Below are 26,708 nucleotides of genomic sequence, written 5' to 3'. Positions count from 1 at the left end.
TGACACTGAATCTTTTACGTTTTTGATTTTACCGATTTTATTATTTGAAATTTGTATGCTTTTTGAAACATTGTAATTTGCACTTGCTGGTACTTATAGATTGTGTCGTCGACCGTATTCGATGTTTCCATAAGTAATGTACTTTGCGCTTGCCTATTTGGGCCGCGCTATAAAAAAATATTATTCTTATTTGAAAGACGACTTAGGAATAATCCATAATTGGTAATCCATACTTTTAAATTCATTTTGAATTCGCCTCACATCGCTGGGGTTTTGGTCAAGGCTAAGTCATTTATCAAAGTTCCTAACCAAATCTTCTACATACTTTCAGAGATAGGTGGAGCCAACGTATTTTGTGTAAAAATAGTTTATTGACATAAGAAAAATATTAATACGGTTTGGAAGCCTAAGGGCGGCTACCCAGTGTTTTATTATTATATATATTCTGATTCTGTCGATATGTCCACAATTTTGAAAAATTTTTTGTAACTACTTAATGCTTGCATCGTGCACGTACATCGAAAATATGTAGAGACACCAAAAAATATATTATATATATGTATTCAAACTTTTGAAAAAGCTATATCGCGCTTATTGTCGGGAATATGAGCCACGTATTTCGAATACCTTTTTAATTTATTTATTTTCCACGTAACAAGTTAGTCCTACAAAATAGTCTCATTTTATGAGGTCAGCCATAATCCTTATATATTTTTTCTTGAACGTTACGAACGAACGGCTACATTTAGTCTTAAGCAAAACACACTGGAAATTGTTTGTTTTAAACATTTTATTAGAATTAATTCTGTTGTGCATGAGCTGCTATAAATAAATAATTACAGTACGTTATAAAATAAAATTACAATAGCTTCTGCCGCATGGTTCGGTTCGGGTGGAAGCGACTTACGTGATAATGGTGCCCTACCGAAGGACCCAACCGACGTCGAGTCCCCTAAATTAATGTTGTATAGGACTAAAGCTAAGTGTAAATGTTATGCAATAATTTAGAAAATTATGTACAGCAAATGGGAATAAATTAGGAGTCCGTCCAATCGGTTAATACGTTACATGAGCCGTGACTGCACAGTGATCTCTGGTTAATCACATTCACTAACTAGTTTAGGCTAGGCTAGGCTAGGCAACGCTAAGTGTAAGATTACGATTACGACAAGGGAAGTGTCTGGTCAGTGGTTGCTGTGCGGGCAGGTGGAGGTAAATGGTGGCAACTGGAATCGTTGCTCGGGTTATGGCCGATCTGATGCTCCATGGGATCTCTCCATAACCGGAGCACGAGTCCGAGTCTGAGTTGGATTCCGATGCCGTGTGGGGAAGACGTGCTAGGCATTCACTAAGGATCGGGCCGGGGCGGGACCTAGAACTGCAGGATCTGGTTGATCCAGTCCCGGAACTCCGAGATGCGGGTGTAGACGCCCGGCTGGTTGGCCTCCGCACACCCAATGCCCCACGATATGACACCTCCGAGGTGGAAGCGCTTGTCGGACTCACGCTGCAGCACCATTGGGCCGCCGGAATCGCCTGGGGAAATCATCAGTTTCGATTTAGAAAGGTGTCATGTTGTAGACATGGCCATTCACTCACCTTCGCAGGAGTCGTAGCCGCCCTTCTTCCAGCCGGCGCAGATGAATATGTGCGGTATGTGCTCGATGTAGCCCGCGGTGCGGTACATGGACTCGCATATGGTGTTGTTGATCACGGGCACGGCAACCTCCTGCAGCACACTGGGCAGGGGTCCATCCTCGTAGAGGCGGCCCCAGCCGGTGACGAAAGCGGTCTGGCCAATGAAGTTCTCATCGTTGTCGGGCACGCACACGGGAATGATGTTCGGCTGGAAGACGACGGGCTCGTAGAACCTGCCAGCAAACGGAGACGGAAGTTGTGGTTAATTGAGTCTACCACAGGGGGCCACCAACTCACCTGAGCAGGGCCAGATCGTACTCGAAGGTGCGCGGATCAAACTGCGGATGTGAGGCGACGATCTGCACGCGACGCTCCTGGTAGCCGTAGGGCTCCTCTTCCTCCGCCAGATCGTACTCTCCCAGGCGCAGCAGGAGATCGGAGGGTGGCACACTGAAAGTAACACTCATGAGCACTGGGTCTATGGGTTGGGCCATTGACTACTCACTTGTCCACGCAGTGGGCCGCCGTGATCGCCCAGTTCTCGTTCAGGAGCGCAGCTCCGCACTTGTGCAGGTAGGTGGAGGTGCGCCACTGGCGCAGGGAGATCTGCCAGGGCCAGCGTCCAAAGGCCGCATTGGCTCCACCGACGATTCGGGGCTCTGGGAACATGCGACGACCGCAAACTGAAACAAAAAGTGGAAGGATTCAGAGCGGGATCTTGCTTAATAGGCCTGCGTCGGGTCACAATTAAAGTAATGGGCCCGCCAGGGCCTTAAACATTTTAATCACTCCGCCTGGCACTCAGTCATTTGGGCTCAAATGTAATGTGCTTTGGCCAAGGAGGCTCAGTCCTTGACTTTGGCCTGCCCGAAGGCAGGCAGTCAACGGCCTACTTTATGGCCACAAACTCGACTTGGCTCAGACCGAGCCCATCCGAAGCGATCCGAGCCGAGCTGCAGTGCGACTTGTTTCGATTCGTGCATCGAGATTGCTTTTGCCGCTGCAAATCGGTCAACGGGATGCAGGGAGCGGGGGTTCTGGCTCGGATTGGCTCGTTTTCGGTGGGCTTTGGCCGACGACCGACAACGTGACCCATGCGGCACAATGACCGCCGCGATCCCATGCACGATGCAGTCATTATTGTAAATGATTGCTGTAAAAATTGTGGCGGACTGCGTCTAGCAAAAGTTCTGCCTAGGAGCATAGGAGCCTTCTTGCACTGAGGAATTTGATCACTCACCTTAGCTAAAAGCTTAGGAGAAAGTATAAGAGTCTTTGCAAGCAACTAATTATAAGATGGATGAGCAGAATCTATGAGGAACCTATTGTTTGTTCATTTTCTTCTGCGGGAGCACCCTGAGTAATAGGTATTAACGAATTTAGATAGATCATGTAAACTCATTATGACTTTGGAGTTGGGCTGTGCTTTCTCTCTGTGTAATCATTTATGAGCTGGCCCAGGACAGCACCTCGGACATCTCGGAAGATGTCTCCGCTTCTTGGTCTGCAGTCCGATGATGCTGGCTCAAGGCCAGCGTTTAGCCTTCAAATTGAATTTAATGGCCACGCACGTTGGCTTTGTCTTATGGCCAAAGTCAGCCACAAGGTATTAATAGATTTCTCCCCGCAGGAACGGGTTTTCCTGCCACTCCAGCACTCCAGCAATGGAACTCACCTTCCTTGTAATCGACGCCCTCCAATGCATTGGCGGGTGCCACGGTGGTGCTGCCCGTAGCCTCGATGGTCGTTGTGTTCGGTTCTTCGCCGCTGTAATCGGTGGTTTCGGCTGCGGTTGTTGGGCTGCTGGTGGTGGTGCTGCTGCTGCTGCTGGCTGCCAAATCACTGCCGAGATCCGTGTAAGATGATGTAGATGAGGCTAATTCTATACTGCTCGCTGGTGCCGCTGTGGTTTTCACTGTGCTTGTCGCTGCTGTTGTTGCGGTGGTTGTTGTTGCGGGCTTGACTGTGCCGGTGGGTTTCGGTGGCTTCGTGGTCTTCTGCGGCTTGCTCGGGCCGTGGGTCTCCACTTCGCTGACACTGGTGGCCACTGAGATGACCACTTTGTCGGTGGCGCTAGGTGGTGCTGTGAAAGGATGCAGAACAGGCATTAGTAGAGCCGCCATGTGCGCGGGGAAAAACAGATTGCTTTTAAGAGGGCTATATAGTATTTAAAGCTTTTTTTATTAAGCGTTCACGTTCGTTTTTTCATCTCATGTCAAAGATAAAATCCTTGAAATTCTTCTTTTTTTTAGCGCAGAAGGCTTACCTGTTGTAGCTGGTGTTTTGTCAGCGGCTCCACTTGATTCGGTGGTCAGTGGCATCCAATTAGGAGGTGGTGCCGGCTGCCAATCGTTCGAAATACTGGCATTAGTCGGTGGCTCAGCTTTCACATCAGTCCAAGTGATTAGGCCGGTCTTCTTGGTGGTTGTTGTTGGGGGTGCACTTGTGGGTGGCTCGGTGGCGATCAGAGGTTTTGCAGTAGTTGTTGTTGTGGTGGTTGTTGTCGTTGCCTTGGTGGTGGTTGTTGTTGCCTTAGTAGTAGTGGTTGTTGTTGTGGGAGGCTTCGTTCTCCGAGTGGGTTTCGGCGTTGTGGTTGTAGTGGGTGGCGTAGTAGTGGTAGTTGGAGCCTTGGTGGTGGTTGGCTTCTTTTTGGATACCAAAGGAGTGGTGCTAGTTGCTGGTGGCTTTTGCGAACTACTGCTGCCGCTGCTGGATGAACCCTTTGTTACGGTGGTTGTTGTTGATTCGGCAATCAGCGCGGGCACCTTGACGATTTCCCCGGTTGGCTTGGGCTTGGGCCGCGGAGCTTGAGTGGTGCGCTCTGGCATCCTTGTTGTGGTGCGGTTCTTGGGCAGTTCGTCCTTGAAGACGCTGGTTGTTGTGGATGTGGCGCTGGTGGAGGTAGTACTGCTGCTGCTCGTCTGAGCCACGGGCCTTCGAGCTGGCGCAGTGGTGGCTGTGGAGGCTGTGGTGGCACTTGCAGTGGTGCTGCTGCTGGCCAGACTATCGGCCGGCTTCCGAGTGGATTGTGTTCCACTGGCGGTGGTGGTTGTCGTAGTCACTGGCTTTTTCGCAGGTGCTGGCCTCCTGCTGGGATGGGTCTTGTGCGGCTTACTTGTAGTGGTGCGCAGCGGTGGTGTTGGACGTTGGGTGGTTGCGGCCGCCTTCGGGCTCGTTGTTGTGGGTGGAGCTGCTGTGGTTGTTGTTGTGGTGGTGCTGGTGCTTGTAGTTTTGCTGGTTGTCCTACTGGCTGCGGCGCTGCTGCCCGTTGGTCTGGTGTGTCGCCTGGTGGTAGTTGTGGTTGTCTCCTGGAGGAGAGTGGGCTCGGTCACCGCAGGCGTTGTCGTCTCCACAATTTGGAAAGTCACAAACTTGGTGGGCACCGAGGTGGTTTCGATGCGCTGCTCCACAATCGGAGCAGTGGTTAGCACCGGCTTGGAGGTGGTTGTGCGCCGCCGTGGCGGCTTAATAGTTGGCGTAAACGTTGTTGTCGGCGCGGCACTGGGTTTCATAGTGGTGCGCACCACGTAGTGTGAGTTCTTGTGGGTGGTGTGTGCTAATGGTGGGCGGCGTGTGGTTGAGTGCGTCCCGTTGCTGGTGGGGCGGACTGGTGACGGCTTTGCAGTGCTCAGATAGGACTGGGTGACGTTCTTGAGCAGCTCGTTGGTGGTGTGCTGATGGGTGGTGCTGCTACCGCTGCTGCTGCTACTGGACAAGCTGCTTTCGGTGGTTAGTTTGAAGAGGGCACTGGTGGGCAGCGTGGTAGACTCGTGGGAAAAGTGGGAGATGGTGTTCTGGTCAATGCTGTTGTCGTTGATCTCTGGCGCAAAGAGCGAGGCTTCCTCCTGGTAATTGGGCAGAGGAATTAGTGGACTCTGGAGGGTTTCAGTGGATGCTAGTTACTCACCTTCATGGCGCAGCACGAGCCGAAGTAAAAGCGATCGATGCAGGTGCCCAGGTGGGTGCCATTCTGCTTGATGCAATCTATGGCAAACATACAGACTCCAGAGCGTCCCGATTTGCGAACGATGCAGGGCAGATGACGGATATTTCGACCAGATTGGACTGTCAACAGCGAGGTAATTACCAGAACAGAACATCAGTATAATTGTAGCACAGAATAATGTTTATTATACACTAAGTAATGATGATGATGGGGGACAAAGCAAATAAGATTCCCATTCTGGTCCCAGCGCCTCGAATCGACTGCTCCACACCATTTCCGTTTGCTGCGGCGATTAACGCCTTCGAATTTGTACGCCAATTTGAGCCAGCTCTTTACCGTTAGCCAAACAGTTAACACAAGTGAAAATGAAGTGGCAACAAACGAAGACGAATCACGAACACTAGCACGAACACGGGTATGAACCCCAAGCCAAAACCCAGCACGAGGAGAGCCCATAAAAGCCACCAGATCGCTGAAGGGCGTCATCATCGCCCGGCCAAAACATACACATAAGACCGCCCGATGAGGCAACAGTAGCCCATCCGCATTATTGTTATTTATTTATGATTTCTGCTCTTCTGCGGCTGCCGCTTCGCCCAGAACCGCCAGCATCGTCATCATCTCCACCATCGTCATTGTGTAATCGAGCCGAGAATTATCCGAAAGCTCGAGCTTTGAACTTATATAATTACAGACGGCGGCACGGGGCCAAGAGTTATTTGGTTATTTGTTATTTGTGTTTCGGGGCCTGACAAATCGCGGCCAGGGCGAAATAACGTGGAGCAGCCCGACTGTCCAAGGAAAGCACAGTCGGCGGTCCTGAGTGCCCCTTTTGCTCATAAATTCACTTAACAAGCTGGGCTTACCGCTTAAAATACTCGCACATAAATAAGCCACTTTGCCTGAACTTTGTTGATCATTACAAAGAAAACAAATCACGCATCGTTTGACCACCGCGATTTCCTAAATATAAAGCAGCACTGAAGGTGCAAATTATGGTTATTTCTTGGCTTTTATAAGCTGTCCGTTACTTAGTTTTTGTGGGTTATAAATGTTCAACGTTTCATTTCGGTTTTTATTATCTGCTTATTAATAAGATAAAATGCAGTGGCACTAAAAAATAATACTAAAATTAAAAAGTTTTCTTAACACTCGACATAAATGTCTACTCTACTACTTACCAAGCCCACGGCATCTTTGTGAGTGTTGGAATAACTTAGAGCTAACATGTTTTAAAACACTCCAAAAGTTGATAGCCCTATCATTCTAAAGGGTATTTAAATAAATATTGCCAATTGCCTGGTTGGTGTTTCGCGTTTATTGAACTTTAGCCGTAAGCTGCCGCGCATTTCTTATGCAATTAACACGAAATTCTGAAGAGAGCTCACTTGGGCATTGAGTTTCCACGCCTCAGAAGCGGCCCAAAAACGGATGACTCAAGACACGAACTTGCGCCGCAGAGCCGAGAACGATAATAATCCATCGAAAAGTGGATTCAGCCCGAGACATTGTCACGTTCCATACATCGTGGCCGAGCCGGCAGTGGCAGCCGTTCTGTTTCTGTTTGCATTTCGTTTTGTGGCTTTTTGGGTCAACAGCTTAGCATATGTTTCGCTAGCCACTCGCCTGGCCTACCAAACAGCCAGAATCGAAGGCGGTGGGGTAAGGGGATTTGGGGGAGTTGGGGCAACAGACGGCTAGAGAGGAAAAGACCCGCATTGCAATGAAGGAAATTCGCTTTTGGCATGCGAATGCGGCACCACAATTTCGTGGCCCGATTGTGGGTGAGTGGCGCAGCGGCTATGTGGGTCAGCGGCAGCCAAGAACAGTGGGTTCGGTTCGATCTCCGGGTTTGTTTGTCTTATTTCCCTTTCACTTGCCATCAAATTTACTTTCCGCTTTCTGCAGCCGCCGCTTTCCGCCAGCGTCTCCGTCTGCGGGTATCTGTCTGCCCGAGTGGATCCATATTATTTATATTTTCTTTGTTGCCGCTGCGGTCCAGTCGTAAACATAACATGCTCTTGACCAAAGTATAATTCCGATTTTGAATCCGAATAAGATACCTGGCCCGCGTCCGAATGTCCAAGACGGACTGGCCTGGCTGGCGGCAGCGGTTGCTTATTTTATGGCAACATTCTTTGATGGCTGACCTCAATTGCTTTTGCCCGCTGACGTTCGCCAGTTCGCCAGTTTGGCTCTTTGGCCAGCTTCGGATTATATGAAAGTTTCGTAGTTTTAGTTTCATCTCTCCGCTGGCAGCTGAAAGGCTGCGCTTTGTTGTCTTTTAGCAGACAAATTGGCAGCTGTGTGGGGCCGCAGAGGAAGTGCTAATAGCGTATAAATTTGATTCTTAATGGCTATGACCCAATTAATCTTCGTTCCCGGCAACGCCTGTCTCTATTGTCATTAGTTTTGATTACTTTCATTAGAAGTGCTCTGGCTCTGTCGCCTTTGTGTTCTAAGTTTGGTCTCACTGCGTACGAGTTCGCCGCTTAAGTCTTTTGTTACTGCTGCCGTGCTCTCGCCTGTTTGGCAATAAAGTTTATGGCTGCAAGCTTCTGTTATCTCAAGATGGTTGATGCTGAACAATAACTCTAACAATCTTTTCTAAGCATAAAGTTAAACGATCCCGAAATTTGACTACGTTTTAAAAGTTTGCATGGCTTTCTATGATTTAAATCTGGGTTTGTGCCATTAGCTTTATGTTACAGATAAACATACTTGATACTGCATAGTATTCTGTCAAAAATGTTGGAAGGTTTTATGTTTTGATAATGTAATGTAATGTAATTAATAAAAGGCAGCCCTGTGATTAAGGGCATTAAAAGCTTTTCAATTGGTGCAGATTAATTATATTCCATTAGTTTACCAGGTAAGTTAAATGTTTTGATTGATTTTATGTTCTTACTGATCAGCAGTTCTTATTTTTCATTTGTTCATGTTTTTTCTTTCCCTCGCCATTATTAGATTTCTGTTCTTTGTTAAAAAAGCATGATGTTTTCTTATTGTTGTTAAAGCAATTTGGAATATGTCACATTACTAGTTGTTACGTGACTTGAAACGTGCTTATTATATTTTCCAAAGTTTCTTTGGGCGTCTGGTTTAAGGTGCGGCTACTTAAGATCTGGGTTTAGTTTCATTTTAATCACCGGGGATCCCGGACTTTCAATTGCCTGCGTGAGAGAAAGTGCTGGAGTTCTCGGGAAAAGATGTGGAAGAAAGGGACTGATGGGATCGGTATGTGCATCAGCAGCGGAATCTCTTCCCGCAGAGTAATTCCCGTTAAGTGAGAGCGTCAATTGCCTGACACCCATAAACACAATTGGGCAGATGATTCTATCGGAGAAGTGAGAGTGGTGAATTGGGGATCGGGTACTTACACTGTGCTAAGCTGGGATTATCCACGAATACGGGACTGGCGTCTACCGTCAGCAGCAGCAGGCTGCCCAGCGTGAGAAAGCTGAAGAAGAGGCTGGGGCGTGGCATTCTGAACGGGGCTGATGCTCCACTTCTTTTGGGGGTCAGATCTGAGGCTTCTACCGCCCTACTGGCTGCTGTGCACGTATAGGTGTCCGTATCCGTGTGTTGTGCACCCATCTGCAAAAGAGTCCACAAGTTGGTTAGTCTCTGCCCGCCGGATGAGTCATGTGAAATGTGAAACGTTTTTAAGGCCCCATTCAAATCGATCACTTAACGAATCCATATTTCTACACCAAACCGATGGGCACGGCCCAACAACCACAGAGAAAAGCGGCGCAGACGGCGGGCAAACGGAGGAAGCAACAAGTGCGTAGAAGCAATACGCCTCGTCTGACTCAAGTAGGTGAAAGTCTCTCTTCGGTGACTTGCATATGCAAAAACGGGGAGAAATGAAACAAAACACAGAAACAGAAACGGAAACCGAACGAGCTAAATTTGCCCAGGCAGCCAGGGTGTATGTGTAATATGCCGGGTTGCTTGTTTAGTCATGCCTAAAATGCTCCAAATGGAAAGCAAAAGTGTGAGCATAGAAAGCGACCCGAAGGGGAATCATTTACTGATTGTATAATCTGCGCCCCGTTTATATAACAGTATGGAAATGCACTTAGCCTCGGGTTTCTATTCCCAGGGCTGCCCCGGGTGCCAACTGGTTCTCATCCCATTGAGAGACGGGGTTCAACACACGCCTAATTGAGCCGCAGTTCGATCTGGCAAAGAAAGTTCAGCGCTGGAAAATGTACAGAAATGATGACATAAGCCGGAGCAATCAAAGAAAGCGAACCACTAACAAACGGCGACAAATGACGATGATGAGTTGGCTAGAGTTAACTGGACCTGCTCCGGGATCCGATGACAAGGCGCGTCTATATCTCGCATACTTGTGTCCATGCCCGGAGGCATCTTGCGGTGACAACACATTCATTGATCGACCATTCTGTGCTCTTCTGTTCTGTTCTGTTTGGTTTGGTTTCTTTGGGTCTTTCTTTAAGTCACGATTCTGCAGCGCTGAGAAATTAGCTGCGTTTGGCGGCGGAAAGGGAGCAGAGTAACTCTCATTGTTAGCGACTCTTCTGTGAGTTGCGTAATGCGGTCGTTGAACCTGGCTGTTAGGAACTTCGACCGCAACTTACTAAGTAAATGGCTTTAATTAAGCCAGAATGCTAAATCGGCATCGGGAATCTGTAATCAAGAACGGAAGCCATAAAACATATCCATGCGGATGCGTCAATTAGACGTTGAATTCGAACCGAAACATTCACTACTAGTACACACGATTTCAAGTCCAGTTTCACGATTGTTTGGCTTTTCGCAGCCTCAAAAATGTTGGCCAGCTATTTGTGTATTTGGGTCACGTTCAGACCATATCGGTATGCGTATCTGTATAATTGTGTTGGCGTTGGCTCTGTGTGCAAATTAACATGAATTTCTGAGCGATAACCAGAATGCCTGGGAAGAGCGAGATGTGGCCGGATCTGGGTCAGAAGCAGCAGAAGCGGATGATTTGCATGATTTCCATCGGATCGGTAGATCGCCGGATCGCGGGATCTCGGGATCTGGGGATCTCGGGATTGTTGGGGCTGTCCCTCCAGCTCCACCTCGTTTAATGAGCAATTAAGTAATCTCCACTCGCGACTCAATACAAGTGGCAATTTCATTTGCTCGTTAAAAGTGAAATTACAATTCGTTTTGTTTGATATTAAAAATACTTTTTGCAGCTAAGTTAGCCCTGCGTAAAAGCGAAAGCCAACGAATTTCTTTGTGACTTCTTTTTTAGTATTTACTTAAAAGAAAAGTGAAATGCCAGCAGCGGCTTGTAATTTCAAATGCTGAACAAAAGAATTATGCCATTTGCCATGGAACGACTAGTTCGTCAAAAGAAACCACATACACATCGACTACGTTTCTAGTGTAATCAAATAAGAAGTGCGTCTCTCTTGCCGCTGCTTTCATTTCTGCTTACCAAAAACGGTGCTCGGAGAAACTTTCTGTGTGTATTTGTTTTTTTTCTTTTTTTTTTGTATTGTGTCCACTGAGCTGCGGGCTGCCAAGGCCCAGCGGCTTGGCATCTCTGGGCACATGTCCCCAACTGGCTGTCAGCGGAGGCCCAGTTCATTAGCTCAAAACGAAAGACTTAGGGCACGAACTCGATGGGCAGGCGCGCGCATCGCCTGTCGCTGAGTTTTTTTGGCCGCCTAATAGTTTTAGCAGCTGCCATTGCCATTGCAGGTTCAGTAGAACCATCAACGGCAGTTTCTCAATTGCAAATGCCGAATGCAAATTACAATAATTACGGCGAGCCATTTTGCGCTACTCTACGCAGGCAGCCTCATCCTATCACCCCAATCATCATCTTCTCCTGGGAGGCGATCTGCCCGGCAAACCTGTATAAACCAGAGCGGCCCCAGAACGTGAAATGCAAATAACGCAACAGGCTTCCTACTGCCAGATCATCTGTGGCTCTGTGGCCGCAAGACAAACGTGCTCCACCCCGCCACTGCCCTCCACATCACTCCCTGCTGTCGAGTGCGTTTTAGACCAAAGACAGGCTGACTGGCAGTCCTCCAACAATAAGGAAGAGCCGTGTGTTGGCGCAGGGTCGACCCTATGCTACTCATCACGTAATATGTGAAAACTATCATAGAGAAATTTGAATGAACAGGAAAACTACTACAGTTGCATTAAGTCAATCTCAGCTTGTACGATATTCCCGTTCGTATATTAAGAGATAATCCTCTACCCCAGTTTCTCTCCTTTCCCTTGTAAAATCCTATATACGTGTATCCTTTATAAAATTAACTCGCAGTCCATCTAACCCCTGATACTCTCGCCTTGCCATTGGCATAACCACTATCAGACCAGTTCTTTAAACCGAAAAGCAAAAATCGTTGGCCGAAGAGCCAAAGGAAGCTGGTGCAAGCAAAGTTCTGCTCAAGATTGCCTTTTCTCGGCCGCCGAGGCAAAAGCAGAAGCAGTCTGCAGTAACAGCGCAATTGAGACACTTGTACTAAGCTGCTGCTGCTGCTGCTGCTGCTGCTGGTGGTGGTGGTGCCCCAACTCCTGTGGCACGCCGCTTTGGCTCGCTTGCATTTTACAGGAATTTCAATAAATTTACAGAGGAGGGAGCGACTTTTGCTTTGGACTCGTTTCGAGCTTTGGCCGTGTTTGCGGCGCTCGAACTGGCTGCTCTTGTTTTGCAGCCTCTGCTGGTGCAGTTAGTTGCAGTTATGCGCATCTATCGGCTGCTCGGTATCTGTATCTGAATCTGTATCTCAGCACATGCATCTGAATGTGTTTCTGTTTCTGTTTCTGTTTCTGTGACCGCAGTGAGTTGGCGCTTAATTGACTTGTACGCGGTAGAAAGTGCACAGCCACTTTGGGCACAACCACTGGCACAGGGAAAATGAGCCGGCGTATCTGGCGGATGCGTATCTGAGTCTCGGATCTTTTGCATTTACTTGCGTTGGCTGCCAGTTGACGTCGAGCTTCGGTTCACTGCTGCCAGCTATTTTGGGTCATTTCTTTTACTTCGCTGTTACCATATGAGTGTGATTATAACTCTTACGTTTGTGGCTCGTTTGTTTTATGAGTTTCTTCACTTTTGACACTGCCGCTTGGCCTTTTTCCGCAGTTCTATCTTTTGTTTCGTTCAAAAAAAGATCACACAAAGCACTGTTAGCCGGCTGGCAAAATCTGTTTCCCCAGATTCGTTTCCTTTCTTGGTTGGGATTTCGTTGGCTTGGCTTGTATTCTTGCACTTGAACTTGCCCGGGACTTTGGGTCAGGCCAATTATTTCACTCACACACACACATACACACGCACACTCGCTTAGTCCCCGAGCACACACACTCGCACACACACCCGCGGAAGACGGAAGACGAGCTGAAGACCAAGTTAAGAGCGCGACAAGTTGCGCACGTCTGCCGACTGGAGCTCACACAAAAGATCCACAAACCAGGTGAGCCAGGTGAAGCCGCTGCCGCTGCCACTGCCACTGCCACTGGTGCCGTCGCTGCCTCTGCCCGCCGCGACTGAGATTTGGCCACGCCGGCAGAGCTGAAGAACTTGGTAAGGCGAAATTGGTTAGTAAGCTGACTCTCTCTCGCTCGCTCGCCCGCTCACTCCGGCTCAAAGTTACTCCGGTCAAAGCCAAAAGCAAACCAGCAACATGTGCGCATGCGTGCAGTCGGCGTCGACTGCGCTACGCGCATAACGGTTTTCATTAAGGCCAACACCGAGAACGGCCAAAAGCTAGGCGCTGTTTCTGTTTCTTATTCAAATGAACCTCTCTCTCTTCTGGCCACCTCTCTCTTTTTGAGGCGGCTCACAGCTGATTGGCGGCCAAAGGTGTTTGGCGGGGGGTGGTGTTGGCAGTGGAAGGGGGGGTTTGGGGTTAACAGCGCTTTCACATTAAAATAGCAAGAAGCAGAAGGCAGCACAAACACACACACGGTCACACACACGTACACATCGCTGCTTTTTCTTTTAATACATATATTTTGTGGTGCAAATGAGTTTGTTTTTGCCGCTGCTCGCCATTCTTTGTCACCTGTGCGAGTGGAAGTGGCAGTGGGTGTGGGAGTGTGCGTATGGGGGCCACCATTTGTTTGTCTTTTAATTTATGCACGTCGTCGGGTTAAGAAAGTCAATCTTCATTATGCTGCGGCTCACAGGCCAACCAGTTGGCTGATAAGAATTGCATGGCGACTTCTTCGGCTTTTAAGTGTGTTTTCCCAGAAATGTGTGGGAAGAAACTTCCAAGGAGCAACACTTCTGGGGAAAAACACTTTGCTTATTTTGGGAGGGGAAATATTAAACTTCTGATACAAATCGAGGCAAAAGCTCCTTAATGCACTCATCGTAGCAATTTCCATTTGTATAGGTACTTCGAGCCTCACTCGCTCCAATCCACACATCATTAGCTCTTGGAAAAGGCCATTTGACTGCCAAAGAAACCCATTTACATGGCACACAAGAATCGCGCCTCACAACATCTCTGTTTAATGAAGCAAACAAAACAAAACGCACAATTAACTATCAACCACTGACTGACTTGGCGATGACGCGTGTCTTTGGCCGTTCCTTGAACTCGAGAGACCTTGACACTGGGGCTGCTCCACAGCAACTGAGGAATTAAGACTGGAAAGCCAAGCGATCCCCGATTCTTTGGCCAATCGCCCGAAGAAGTGGATGCCAAGTGGATGCTAAGAGCGAGGCAGATACGCCAGGCGAGAGAGCAGCTGATAAGCTCCTTTTCGGTTCTTCTCCCCTGATTAGGTTATTGAGTTTTGATGGCACCACCATCCCATCCATCCAGTTGATGCCCAGCGATGATACTGGTCATTGGTTACTGGTTGGTGGCCAGCGGAAGTCGGGCTCATTAGAAATTCAGATCATGCTCGGCTTGGGGCACCTGTTGCACGGCATGGACCCAGTTTGGATTTCCCGCGCTATCTTAGAAGTTATCTCTGTTTGATGTTCGGGCCTGTTATGCATTTCTGGCTGATGTTTGCTGCCTCTGTTTCTTATTTGCCTAACAAGATAAACACAGATTCCAATCCATTTTGAAATCATTTTCTTTGGGTTTTTTTATTGTGTAAGGCTTATATTCTGCCTAAAAGTATGCAGTGTATTTCTACTCACCCAGGACGCGAACCCCGCATTGTGTCAAATACAGATTGCAATGTAAAATTCCTACTTCACTTACTTTCATATATTGTTTCGTAATTCTTAAGAATATTTCCCCACCCTGTGATGCTAAGATACAATATTATTCACTTAATAAATATATTTTGTCAATGAGAAGCATTTGCTGCATTTTGGTAGTTTTGTTTATTTTTAAAACATAATTATTGGTATCAATACGATGTAAGTGAGTGTGGACCGCAAATGTAGGACATATTCGAACAGCGTATAATAAATATCGAAAACTTAAATAGAATGCTGGGAATGCAATGAAGTCGAATGAAGGGTGGAAGTACCGAAGGGTTGGACTGATTGAGGTGGAGGAACTCTAGTAAGTGGAGTATGGTAAAATAAATACAAGGCCCCAGGGACCTCGGTCTTACACACTAGCAACCCCGAGTCGTAGAGGAATCACATGGCCTGGCAGACGGCATGCATCTTCGCAGCGACGCACACCTACGCGTTGGCGCCTACGCGTTGTCATTGGCCATAACCTTGTTGATCCAGGGCACGAAACGCTGGATGTTCGTATAGACGCCGGGCAGGTGTTCCCTGCCACAGCCAATGCCCCAGGACACCAATCCGATCAAGGTCTTGCGCCCATCCATGGTCAGTGTCAATGGGCCGCCACTGTCGCCCTGGCAGGAATCCCGGCCCCCATCCTTGTAGCCTGCGCACAGGAAGACCTGTATGGAAAAATATTGGTCAATATAGATTTTTCATAGATGCTTTTTGGGAAAAGTTATGCGAGCTGGATATCTAAACCCAAGGTTTACTAACATCGTGTATGGCCTCTCGCCGACCCGCTGCTCGGAACCATCGCTGACAGCGATCATTCGAGATCACCTCCACGTCCACCTCCTGCAGCACGGAGGGCACTGTGCTCTGGCCGTGTCGGGTTCGCCCCCACCCAGCCACAGTAGCCATTTTGCCGGTCAATTTGGTGGATGGAGGCGGCAGACAGACGGGTATGATGTGCTGCTTGTAGACCACATTCCTGTCCAAGCGGATCAGGGCCACATCATTTACGAAGTCTGCGGGGTTGTAATGGGGATGCACTTCCTTTCGCTCGATGCCATACTCTTCGTGGTTCAGGCGCTCCTCCTGACCACGAACATCCCACTCGCCCAGGCGGATCTTCATATTGGAGTTAGGGGTGCTGCAAGGGAACCAAAGATGTATCTTAGTTTTTATTGGAAAGACTCCCTTTTTGTTTTTGCTGTACTTACGAGGCCACACAATGGGCAGCCGTTATCACCCAGCGGTTGGAGATCAGTGCACCGCCGCAGCTGAGTTTTCTGGTGAGGAACCCACTCTTGATCAGCGCCACCTGCCAGGGATGAGAGCCAAAGCCCGTGGAATGACCTCCTACAATACGATTGGATCGCGTGTAGACCTCGCCGCAGCCTGGGAATAAACATATGATACGGTAAGTAAGGCTAATGGGGCACCGAAACAAGGCGAGAAATGATCTACAGAAAATAGGAGAGCAACATAACATAGTGAGTGGTGGCAGAGTGGCAGAGTGGCAGAGTGGGTGAGTGGTTGTGTGGTGCAGGTTAAAAGAACCAATTGCAGAGGTGCCAGAAAAGAGAGAGATGTGTGATATGGTGGTGGTTTTGTACCCGGCACTGGACGATAGCTGGCGTCGTGGTAGCCACCACTGCCTCCACTTTGGTACTCGTCCGCTGCCTCTCCAGCATTGAGGTCCAGGACATTGCCCACCGCAAAGGCCTGGGCGTTGGGCAGCGGTTCGTGTGGTGGTGGCGCGCCGGCGGAGTCCAAGGGCGCCTGTGACTCGGCGTCAAAGAAGCTGTCCAGGTGGTTTGTGATCCCGCTGATCGAGCCCAGGTGGCCGCCGCTTTCGTGCTCCCAGCTGTTCAGGTTGGAGGAGGAGGAGGATGGACGGCCAGATCCGCCAGCGGAGGAGCCTGGCTTGTAGGAATTGGAGCCGCTGTAGTGGGATGGTCGCTTGGTGCCGTAGTAGCTGCTGGGGTAAGCCGGTCGTGCGGAGGAGGACGCTGTGGACGATGTGGACTGGGCCGCTGACAGGCCGTTGCCACTGTGGTGGTGCAGGTGGTGCTGCGGCTTGTTGGCATTCGTCGACAGGTCGGGGTAAATGTCATGCAAGTGTATTATGTCGCCTGTGTGTGAGAATTGGGATACAGGATGATGGTCTGGCAAGCGACTCCAGAAGTCATCATGGCCAACGGAGTCGGTGTCAGACTTTCCCCCAAAAACTGGTCAGCATTCGTAATAAAAAGGGGGGCCAAGACACGAATGCTATTATGTCAGCTGAAAATTTGGGCCCAGTGTGGTCAGTCGAGGCATTAAGACGAAGACTGGGTGTCCGGGTGTTTCGCACGTAATTCAAAACAATCCGAAAGCCATTTGGGGGGAGACACAGAACGGCGTCATGACTTGATTAACACTCTCGAGGAGCTCGGAGCTCGGAACTCGGCCTGATTCGGGTATGCCGTAACTTTGGCGCTGTGATTTTTCCCACATTTGAAAGCAAACAAAATAATAAAGGTTGCGGTGGGGCAGGGATGAGGAGCAGGGCGCCCAGTCGAATTGAAACAAAGAAAGAAATCCAAAAATTTCACTTTTAAACGCGAAAACGTTCACCTTCGTTTATTTCCGCAAGTGAGTTTTGCCCATTTCGGGGTTGACTCCGGTTTTCGGTTTTCAGCTTTTGGCTTTATCATTGTCGCCAGACGTCTTGGGAAAACTTTACACATGAAATACCAAAGAAAGCACGCAGAACCCGCTTCTTTATGGGCTTCGAGGAAAAGGTTGATCCAAAAGGGGGAAAAGTCTCTCAAAATTAAGTTAAATTGCGGCAAAAGAAAAGGTTGAGGCTGAGACAGAGATTGATGTGCGAGTGAGAGACGGGGAAAACAAAATTTTCCACCAAGAATTATTCATAACATGTTGTAATGCTTTGTTATTGTTCAGGTTTGCTTTTATGCTCGTAACGAGCGCATTCGAAAAAAGGCAGAAATCTAGAAAATTAAACAGAGCACAACAAAATAGCTGCGGAACAGCTGAAGATGGAAAACAGCAACTTGAAGTAGCAAAATAAATAAAACTCCGTGGGCAATACCGATGCGTGTGTGGCATAATATAAAAGGAATGGCTCTTCTCCTTGGTCTTCTAGCTGCACTATTGCCGAATTGGTAATTGCATCTACTGCGATTACGATAGAAGCAGTGCACTTGATGGCAAGCCAATCGATCCATAAAGCAGCAATAGAGTACGGCTTTAAATCGGTTTTAGGAATGTGAGCATATTCGATCCAAATTAAAGCAAAATTCTGTGGTCAAGAACTGCGCTTCTAACTAAATATGGCTTATTTTACTTTACACATTTCGCACAATTGTGTTCTTAACCAAAAAATATCTCAGAAAAAGCAGTTATCATATTCATGATGAAAGTATATGCATTTTTCTAAGTCACGCCCAAGAAAAATGTACCAAAATATATTTAAGTTACCTTTAAATTATAGTTTACACTTCAATTTGTATTATAATTAATTGTAGAGGCTGTCAACATTTAAGCATATGATCACAGTGAATGGTACTTTCTTTATTGATGAACAGCACAACTAATAATGTCACTGACTAATAATGCAATAATAATAATTTGGCAGAACTGTATATAAGAACTCTGGTCAATAAGTTCAGGAAATTGCTTTGAAATATCATGAATATTATGGTCATTAAAATAAAGATAAAAAGAAAATGAGTAGTAATAATGCTAAATTGTTTATAGACTCTACCCATATAAGCGGTACAAAAGGCTTGCATTTAATCTTATTCTATAACCATATAAAGAATATGTTTTAATGCAAGATTAAAGAATATGTTAGCATGCCAAAATAAATAGATACTCGTACAATATTATCCCATTCGGAATAGAGTGTTCTGCGCTATTTAGTTGCATATCCCCGTACGGAGCCCAAAGGCCCTTGCTTGTGTGCTAGTGCACAGAGCAATTTGATGTCATTTTCGAAATGCAAGCTAATTTATTGCGCTATTATACGAAACCGAGTTGCATAACTTCAAGCGCAGCAATTTTCCAATTGCAGGGAATCGCGCGAGGCGAAATGTCTTTCAGAATCAAATGTGTGTCTGGTTTTGGGGATCGGAATGAAGTAGGAACGGTGTGGATGTCGTTGGGGGATACTCACTCGTGTTGTTCACCGGGGCGGCGTGCGGACTCTCCTCGGCGTCGAGGTCTTTGTCCACGCAACAAGACCAGATCATGCCGCCAGAGCAAAGATCCAGCGGCTTGCCGCCGCCCAAGACGCAGGAGATGGACAGGCCGCACTCGAACTTGTGGCCACGAAAGCGGCACGACTGCGGTATCACTGCAAAGACAGGGGCGGTTGGGGAACGAGATTAGAGATTAGTTGAGAGGTGGCAGGGTGGCAGGGTGGGGGTCTGGTCGGGTCAAATGGTTCGAGGCTAAGTACTTCGGGAAAGCATCTCCATCACGCTGTTCTCGCCATAGTATCCGGTTCCACTGCGCCGCGACAGGGCGTCCAGGATGAGCATGTCGTGCTCCTGCTGGGCACTGGGATAGCCCAGAGCATCTGCACTTCTGGGAGCAGACAAACATATCAGGGCACAGAGAACCACCAGCCGCAGCCAGGTGTCCTTGGAGTGTCTGGGCAATGGCAGCATGCCGAGTGGGCAAGTGGGCGAGTGGGCGAAACGAAAGGGGTTGTCCCACGCGGACTTTCACTTTCAATGGGGGTAGTGGCACTTTCGCTTTCTGGCCTATGATTGATTTTTAGCCGTCACTGGCTCGCGACCAGCTGCAGTCCTGCCACTAGTTCACAAAGGATTTCACTTTTATTATCATTTGGGGCTTTCTGGCGCTCTTCACGCATGCGCAGCTTCGACGCTCGAAAAGAAAATCGTAATCTTCACTTCACTTTTGTGCCTCTGGAATTATCTTTCTTTACGCATGCGCACACAGTCGGCGAGGAGCGAGCAAACGGAAAGGCGACCGCGCGTCGGGAAAATCGGCTCAGAACTAAGCCAAGCTTTTGCGAACGCCAAGCCCAGAGCCGAGCAGCCAGGTCCGAAAGGCAGTCGAAGACCCGAAGACATGCCGCTTTTGGCCATTTCACTTGCAGAGCAACTTTATCTGTTCGAATCGGAGCAGCGCAGAGCTGCTGCGCAGCGGTGTTGCCAGCGAACCGGCAACATGTTGCCAAGCCATCGATTTGCTCGACTTCAATTGGGCTGTTTACGTTTTTTTTTTTTTTGTCGCTGGTTTTTATTTTTGGCCAAGGTTTCTGCTTACATAAAAGGCCAAACCAAATAATCTATAATCTTTGGGAAAATGGCCGACTCACGGCGCTTGCTGTTAACACTTTCGAATACAGCGAGTGCGCAATTGAAGTTAATTGCAGTGGATTTTCCTGTCCGCGTATCGGTATCTGGAAACACTTTTGCTTTTCTCATACTCGTATTACATATATCCGTGGCAGCTGCTGCTGCCATTGAACTTGTGCAGCCGCCACGCTGCGGCGTTTGATTTTTAATATTTAGCCTGACTGGCCATCGTTTTGATAGTCATTCACAGTTGCCTAAAATCGCAGGCTTTCTATGTGAGTTTACATCTCGCATTTGCTGCCTTTATGTTAATGGGTAATCACCTTAAGCTCGGGCTTAATTGGCTTTCGTGTCTTTCTTTTGGAAAGTCCAATTAAGCAAGATGAATTGGCTGCCCAAGAACGGAATGCTGAACTTTCGCCGGAGGCCTGAGTCCGATTTTCAAAAGGGGGTTTCACAACTTCCCCGATCGGGGATTGGTCCCAGCTTGACGTGGAGGAGCAGCGAAGATCAAGGTTAAGCATGGCGTGTTAACTAATATGCAAATTGTGCCAGGCGAACGAAAGACTTAGGCAACGAACTCGATTTGATTTGAAGGCAGGGAAGGGCGGCTTGGGGGAGAAATACTCACAGTCCAGCTCGTCAAAGAACTTGGCCTCCTTGGGCAACTCCTGGTTGATGGCCTGCTTCAGCTCCGGCGGGATCACCTCGTTGTACACCGAGTTGTAGCTGCTGTGGCCAGCTGCGGCCACTGTTGCAAGCAGCAGCACGAGCAGTTGCTGCGGCAAGCGCATTTTGCAATACTTTCGTACTTTTTGTTGAGTACACTTGTTGTTGCCGCGTCTGTCACTGATTTCTGCAATTGTGTTTCACTTAATTCACGTAGCGGCGCGAGTTTTTGATTGAATAATCGCGCCTCGTTTGCATAGCAGGCCGAAGTGGAGTGCTGGGCCCTGGCAAATGGAATTAAGTCCACAGTTTTCTCCACCGTACACTTCTTCACTTCTGCGGCAGGCCTGGCAATAATTTAGAGCGTATCTTCAATATTTTACACTTCGCTTTCTGCGGCCTCGCGTCGTCCAAATGCATCCGCAGTTCGCAACCACTGCGCCGTCGCGTCGAAGCACTTAATAAACAGCGGGCTGACAAATTCAAAATCAAAATGCCATCAACACCGCCAACCGACTGGCGAGCGGTACGACACGGAGCGAGCCCAGCCGAGCTCCGACTATTGAGTAATAGTCACCAAAGAGCGGATCGAGAGAAAAGTTAAGCCAAGCTAAGACGGCGAGAGACCCGCATTGAAAACGAAAGTGGCCAAGGCAACGAGTTTTGTCGCTCAACTGGCAACTCGCAACTGGCAATTGCATGTTGCTGCTTTTGTCGCCATGACTAATATCCAATTTCGCCTCTCTACCTTCACCACTCCACTCCAAAGAGGAAGTCGCATTTTCCATCAAAACTCAAATTGGTGTTTTAGCAAAACCAACAATGGCCGAACAAATTGCAGGCGGAAAATACCACTCAGCGGCATCGAGCCTCGTCTCAAGCGTGACATTTACTTGCGGCGCAAAGAAGTTTTCGAACCGCGCCTAATCACTACCAATTACCAATAATAACTGACCGTTCGATGGCACACATTTCGGATTTCATTGCCACCGCTCAGCGACATATGCTCATGCACATCTTGCTGCGGTGCAGCAGCAGCAGCAACAGCAACAGCAGTTGCACTGCGCAACAGCAACATTGGGTAACACAGGCTGCCTGGGCTTAATGCGCCTAATGTACGAATTACCGCCTGGCAGTTAGGGATTGTGCCATTTGTGGCACTCCACCAAATAGGGCACAACCAGTGACATAACCCAACAAGAGGCTTGTTTGTTTGGGCAGCCACGTTTTCTCTTTTTGGCAGCGGGCGGCGGCGTTCAAGGTCGGTCTCCAGCCCACTTCCCCAAGTGGCAAACGCTATCACAATAGGCTAATTGTTTTGTTTATTAAATCTAATAAATAAATCGTCTCTGGCGGCGGATTGCACGTTGCCATTGCCATTGCCTAATGCTACGAGCCGTAAACTAATGAGATGTGTTGCATTGCCAAAGGTTCGGAGGGGATTTCCAGGGTCATCTGCAGCTATAACTCGTTGTGGGCCACCACTTCCTGTATCCACCTCACAGTCTTCTGCACGTTGTGATAAATGCCTATGCGTGGGTATCGAAAAGCTATAGCTCTTTATAGACCACATGGCTTTCGAGTCTCACCTGGCTGATGATCTACTCCGCAACCAAAGCCAGCACTGGTTATGCCCACAAGCACAAAGCGACCGCGCTCCTTGATCACCAGCGGTCCCCCGGAGTCACCTGGGATATGATATTGAAACAGGTTATTAATTACAGGGCTTAATTCATCAATGCAACAATATGTCAAATTAAAGGACCAATAGTAAAGTAGCAAGTCGTTGCTCTTCATCACATGAGCAACTTTGTATAACGTAGTGAGTTCTCTTATGATTTGTGTGAAACGGTTTTGAAAAATTAAAAATCAAATTCTTTTTCAGAAGCATTCAAGGCAAAACAAGCAGTTACGCACTGTATTTTTAAAGCTAAGCCTGAAAGTATGCATTGATACCTGGCTGAACTAGGCAACGTCTTATAAAATGAATCGTTTGTGGCCCCTGGCCTAATTTCATTTGCCAAAAAAGTCACTACTACAAAAGTCACACTACACTAACATTTTTGCCATTTGCACAGAGTAAATATATATATTGGTTGGGACTGTATTTAAAGGCTCTCAATATCATTAGCACATAAATAAAACTCTTTAGAAAAAATATTTCTAATTAACGAAGCCATACATAATATATTTAATGTTAAGAGCACATACATTTTGTATTTGCCAAGGACGCTAGGCAGAAATAGCCAGGATTTCAGTATCATTAACTCACCCAAGCAGGCGTCCATGTGGCCATCGGAGTGTCCAGCGCAGAACATCTCGGCCTTGATCTCGACATTTATCTGCTTGCTCTCGTGCCAGCGAATGCAGTCCAGTGTGGCTGAAATACAAGGGAGCATAATTACGGAGCACCTTAGTGGGATTCTGCACTCACTTATGATGGGAACACTGGCGACTTGCAGCATATTGGTGCCCGCGTGGCCGATGTGCGCCTCCGTCTTGCCCCACCCGGCAATCAGACCCTTACGCCCAATTAGCCGGATCGGATACTGGGGCAGGCAGATGGGCAGGATGTGCTCCGTGAAGGACGTGGGCTGGGCCAGCTTCAGCAGGGCTAGGTCATACCTGTCCGGCTGGGTCATGCGGAAGTTGAAGCGCGGATGGATGATCTTCTGCAGCACGCCGTGCTTCTCCACGGGCAGCGGCTCGTGGATGTGGCCCAGATCCTGCGTGTCCAGCTCCCCGAGGTACACGGTGATGTCGGAAAGGTGCGCCTGCTGGATGCAGTGGGCGGCCGTGGCCACCATGTTTGCCGAGATGAGCACCCCGCCGCATTGGTATTCCGCGATGCGGATGTGCGCCTGCCACGGATACTCCGCAAACTGCGCCGGCCGTCCCCCAATAATGCGTTTTTGAAGCGTGTTCTGCGCCGTCCGCGGCAGTCCGCACTCGGGCTGTGAATTGGATATGGTTTAGGTGGGAATGCTCATCAAATATTTAATATTATATGATAAATGTTAATATGTATCTTAATGCGTCAATGCTGTTTAATGACTATATGGTTATTCACACATACACATCTAGGCACCAAACTAGAAAACCGCTGAAAATAAGTTACAGTTTCATTCTAGCTCTAATTAGGGAAATCCTGCCCGTCTGTCAAGCGAAATTGCTCAATTATCCCGCTCTGCGGTTGCCATGGCTCAATTACTGCAGCATAGCAGACCCACCTTGGGATTGAGCAGCTCGTTGTCGTCACGTCTGCGCAGCATGATCCGCTTGGGCAGGCTGTTGAGGCTCAGCTTCAGCTTCCCATAGTCCACCAGGTTGGCCAGGTTGGCCAGCGGCGAGGAGGGGGAGAGATACTGGTGCGAATGCTGTGGCTCGGCGACGCAGCAGCTGAAGAGCCACTTGTTGCTGCCACATCCCTTCGCGTGCTTGCCGCCTTGCAGCCAGCAGGAGAAGCTCAGCTTGCAGGGCCACACGCCGCTCTGGTGGACGCATTCCGCGGGCACCCCCAGCAGGGCGTTCAGAATATCTGGGGGGATTGGGTCACTAGAGGTGGAACTCCTACAGAACGTGCGTACTCACTGGCTTGGCTGGGACTGGACCGGCAGAGGAGCAGGAGGAGGCACAGCCACATGAGCAACTGCATCTTGGCGTCTGATTCGGGGTCACTATTCGCACTTACTTCTCCCCGAGGAGGATGACACTCAAACACTCATCAGAATGGGCTATAACGCCTTTGTTGCCAATGAAAGCATGACAATTTCTTATTCACTTTTAAGCTGGCTCTGCTCTGCCGTTTTCTTCTTACGTTTCCTATTATTGCTGCTCCACTTTTACTAGAAGTCGATGCTGTTTATGGGCCTGTCTGGGTGACTCACGGCGCTCGGGTGACTCGGGGAGCTTCTCGGTGGAAAAGAGATCGGTGTCCTTGATAGGCGAACAAGTTTCGGGGTCGCTTGCAAATGGGTCGCTGGCTAATGGCGGGGCTAATGGATTTTTATATAACAATCATAATGGGAACTATGCCAATTCTGTTGGCCGAGCTGACTGGCTCGATGACACAGTTTTCCGTTCAGTTTTCCTTTCCCCAGCAGCCACGCACCTGCGTTTCACACCGCATTTTTGGAATCCGATTTCCGAGAAGTGTTCTGCTATTCTTCTTATTCGGGGAACAAGCCACAACCGCACGCGCCGCTGGCCAAACGCAAACTAACTTCACGCCATTAGCCAAGAAGACGCAGCAACAGGTTGATCTGGCTGCTGCGGCCAGTTGAAGCGACTGCTGTCTTAAGTTGCTGCTGCTGATGCTGCTGCTTCACATGTGCTGCCCGATCTTCTTCATCATCAGCACTAATTATTACGAAATGCTGATGACGCCGCCAGCGGCGCAGGAAATGTTCTCCCAGTCTATTATAATTATTTTACGCGACATAATTGCAAGAACCGCTGCCATCTCTAGCCGGAATGGGAGCAGCTCAGTTGACTGGCGGCAAGCGGAGTGCTTTTTGGGGTTAGGCCATCTGGAGACGGGAGAACCACCAGCCCAAATGGGGGCCACACATTCATTTATGTAACTTTCTAATTTGTCGCCACCTGGGCGGATTAGCATACCAAATAGGGTTCTTAAGTGTCGCTTGTTTCAGTATCATTAGGTGGAAAAGTGAAAATGGCTTTAGAAATCCTAAGAGGCAGAAAAACTCATTTGTCATTCTTGTATTCTTCCTCTAGTCTGGATTAAATAACACCGCATTTTAGATTGCCACACAAATACATTTGTGCTGCAAAGAAGCAGGCCCTGATTCCCAGCACTCCTGTCACCTGGTTTCCACTCGTCCAGCCTTCAGTACATCGTTGTTTGTTCTGTTGCAAACACAAAACAAACCCCAAAACAGAACATTCCGGCAAAAATCACGCTAAGTTGGCATTATGGCCCCCAACAATCCATCGCATCCTGGTGGAAAGGCACCCGCCATTGCGATGGCCGGCAGCCACACCATCTCGTACGTGCAGTGCCAGAACCTGAAGTACAACGTCATTATCCTCGGCTGGCTGGGAGTGATTATTTCCAGCGTCATCCTGGGCAGCTCCGCGCTGACCATCCACGTGCGTCCCGACATCGAGCTGCTGCTCAACCAGTGGCCCATGAATTTGGTCCCGGTGGCGGAACAGCAGCTACTGATCAATTGTAAGTAGTCCCCGATCTGGAGCCCTTACCTTGGGACATCTAGTAATGATTACTTGGCCCAGTGTTGACCATCTTTAGTTCCATTGCGTACGGACTCTCGTTGATCAACATGGGCGTCAGTCTGCTGCTGCTAATTGGTATTGCCCGGGTAAGTAAATCAAGTGTATATTAGTGCATCCACTTAAGCTCGATGCCATATTGTTGCAATATAAGATCCAAAGCCATACTATAACTAAGAGTGTCTTCAACAGGACTCCAGTTGCCTAATATATCCCTGGTTGATCTATCATGGCGTTATCTTTGGCTTCGGTCTTTATTTGGGGGTTTTCTACGCGACCGCAGGTCTGTTTATTGACCTGTCGAGCTTTCTAATGTGCCTTCTGGTGTTCACCCTTGTGCTGGGTAAGCCGAGTATATCTGACCCAAAGATCCCAATCATGTACGAGTATCTCCGCCTCAGTTATATTTTACAAGATCTACCACGAGGTCTTCACCCTATTTCGCGTGATTGAGCAGTCGAAGGACGGGGGAGTGGGCGGCATCTACTACCAGGATGCGGAGAATGGATGGACTGCCGCTGGGGTTCCCTTCCAGCATGTTTATGTGCCGCGTCTGCCGATCCAAAAGTAACATGCACATTGACCATTTCCAGACTGCAACAGCAACGAATAGAAAAAGTAAAAATATGACATTTGGACTTCGTTTGTACGATGAATAAACGTTTCGCGGGTTCGAATTCATTTCAATATT

At 48.4% G+C, this 26,708-nt stretch overlaps 4 protein-coding genes across 10 annotated transcripts; 1 reads left to right on the top strand and 3 right to left on the bottom strand.

The window, feature by feature from the left end:
* Positions 1-774: 774 nt before the first annotated feature.
* On the bottom strand, positions 775-14,187 carry LOC6543169 (serine proteinase stubble). Of its 4 annotated transcripts, none has more exons than XM_015159091.2 (9): positions 14,091-14,187; positions 8,965-9,181; positions 5,546-5,703; positions 3,905-5,483; positions 3,314-3,721; positions 2,144-2,321; positions 1,936-2,088; positions 1,600-1,871; positions 775-1,536 (listed from the first exon to the last, which is right to left on the bottom strand). In XM_015159091.2, exons 2-9 carry the CDS (start codon positions 9,179-9,181, stop codon positions 1,373-1,375), a joined length of 3,129 nt encoding a protein of 1,042 aa, XP_015014577.1. In that variant the 5' UTR covers positions 14,091-14,187; the 3' UTR covers positions 775-1,372. The 4 variants fall into 4 exon arrangements, with proteins under 4 accessions (XP_015014577.1, XP_001970384.2, XP_026835191.1 ...); XM_001970348.3 differs by lacking the exon at positions 14,091-14,187 and adding an exon at positions 12,627-13,041; XM_026979390.1 differs by having other exon boundaries at positions 791-1,536; positions 14,116-14,186.
* Positions 14,188-14,665: 478 nt separating this feature from the next.
* LOC6542981 (serine proteinase stubble) lies at positions 14,666-21,313 on the bottom strand. Of its 4 annotated transcripts, none has more exons than XM_001970346.3 (6): positions 20,727-21,313; positions 18,940-19,119; positions 16,373-16,891; positions 15,977-16,154; positions 15,528-15,906; positions 14,666-15,433 (listed from the first exon to the last, which is right to left on the bottom strand). In XM_001970346.3, exons 1-6 carry the CDS (start codon positions 20,887-20,889, stop codon positions 15,218-15,220), a joined length of 1,635 nt encoding a protein of 544 aa, XP_001970382.1. In that variant the 5' UTR covers positions 20,890-21,313; the 3' UTR covers positions 14,666-15,217. The 4 variants fall into 4 exon arrangements, with proteins under 4 accessions (XP_001970382.1, XP_015014576.1, XP_015014575.1 ...); XM_015159090.2 differs by lacking the exon at positions 20,727-21,313 and adding an exon at positions 19,225-19,853 and having other exon boundaries at positions 14,668-15,433; XM_015159089.2 differs by lacking the exon at positions 16,373-16,891 and having other exon boundaries at positions 14,669-15,433; positions 20,727-21,309.
* Positions 21,314-22,081: 768 nt separating this feature from the next.
* On the bottom strand, positions 22,082-24,978 carry LOC6542971 (serine proteinase stubble). Its single transcript, XM_001970345.3, has 6 exons — positions 24,356-24,978; positions 23,995-24,302; positions 23,199-23,718; positions 23,037-23,144; positions 22,354-22,452; positions 22,082-22,293 (listed from the first exon to the last, which is right to left on the bottom strand). Exons 1-6 carry the CDS (start codon positions 24,417-24,419, stop codon positions 22,226-22,228), a joined length of 1,167 nt encoding a protein of 388 aa, XP_001970381.1. The 5' UTR covers positions 24,420-24,978; the 3' UTR covers positions 22,082-22,225.
* A 577-nt stretch (positions 24,979-25,555) lies between these two features.
* On the top strand, positions 25,556-26,704 carry LOC6540870. The gene is made up of 4 exons (XM_001970344.3): positions 25,556-25,958; positions 26,021-26,106; positions 26,210-26,360; positions 26,419-26,704. Exons 1-4 carry the CDS (start codon positions 25,700-25,702, stop codon positions 26,586-26,588), a joined length of 666 nt encoding a protein of 221 aa, XP_001970380.1. The 5' UTR covers positions 25,556-25,699; the 3' UTR covers positions 26,589-26,704.
* The last annotated feature ends 4 nt before the right edge of the window (positions 26,705-26,708 follow it).

Source organism: Drosophila erecta, unplaced genomic scaffold (assembly GCF_003286155.1).
Source record: "Drosophila erecta strain 14021-0224.00,06,07 unplaced genomic scaffold, DereRS2 tig00000055-arrow-pilon, whole genome shotgun sequence".
Lineage (NCBI taxonomy): Eukaryota > Metazoa > Arthropoda > Insecta > Diptera > Drosophilidae > Drosophila > Drosophila erecta.
Note: the sequence above shows the minus strand (reverse complement) of the source record. Positions and strands in the feature narration are given on the sequence as shown.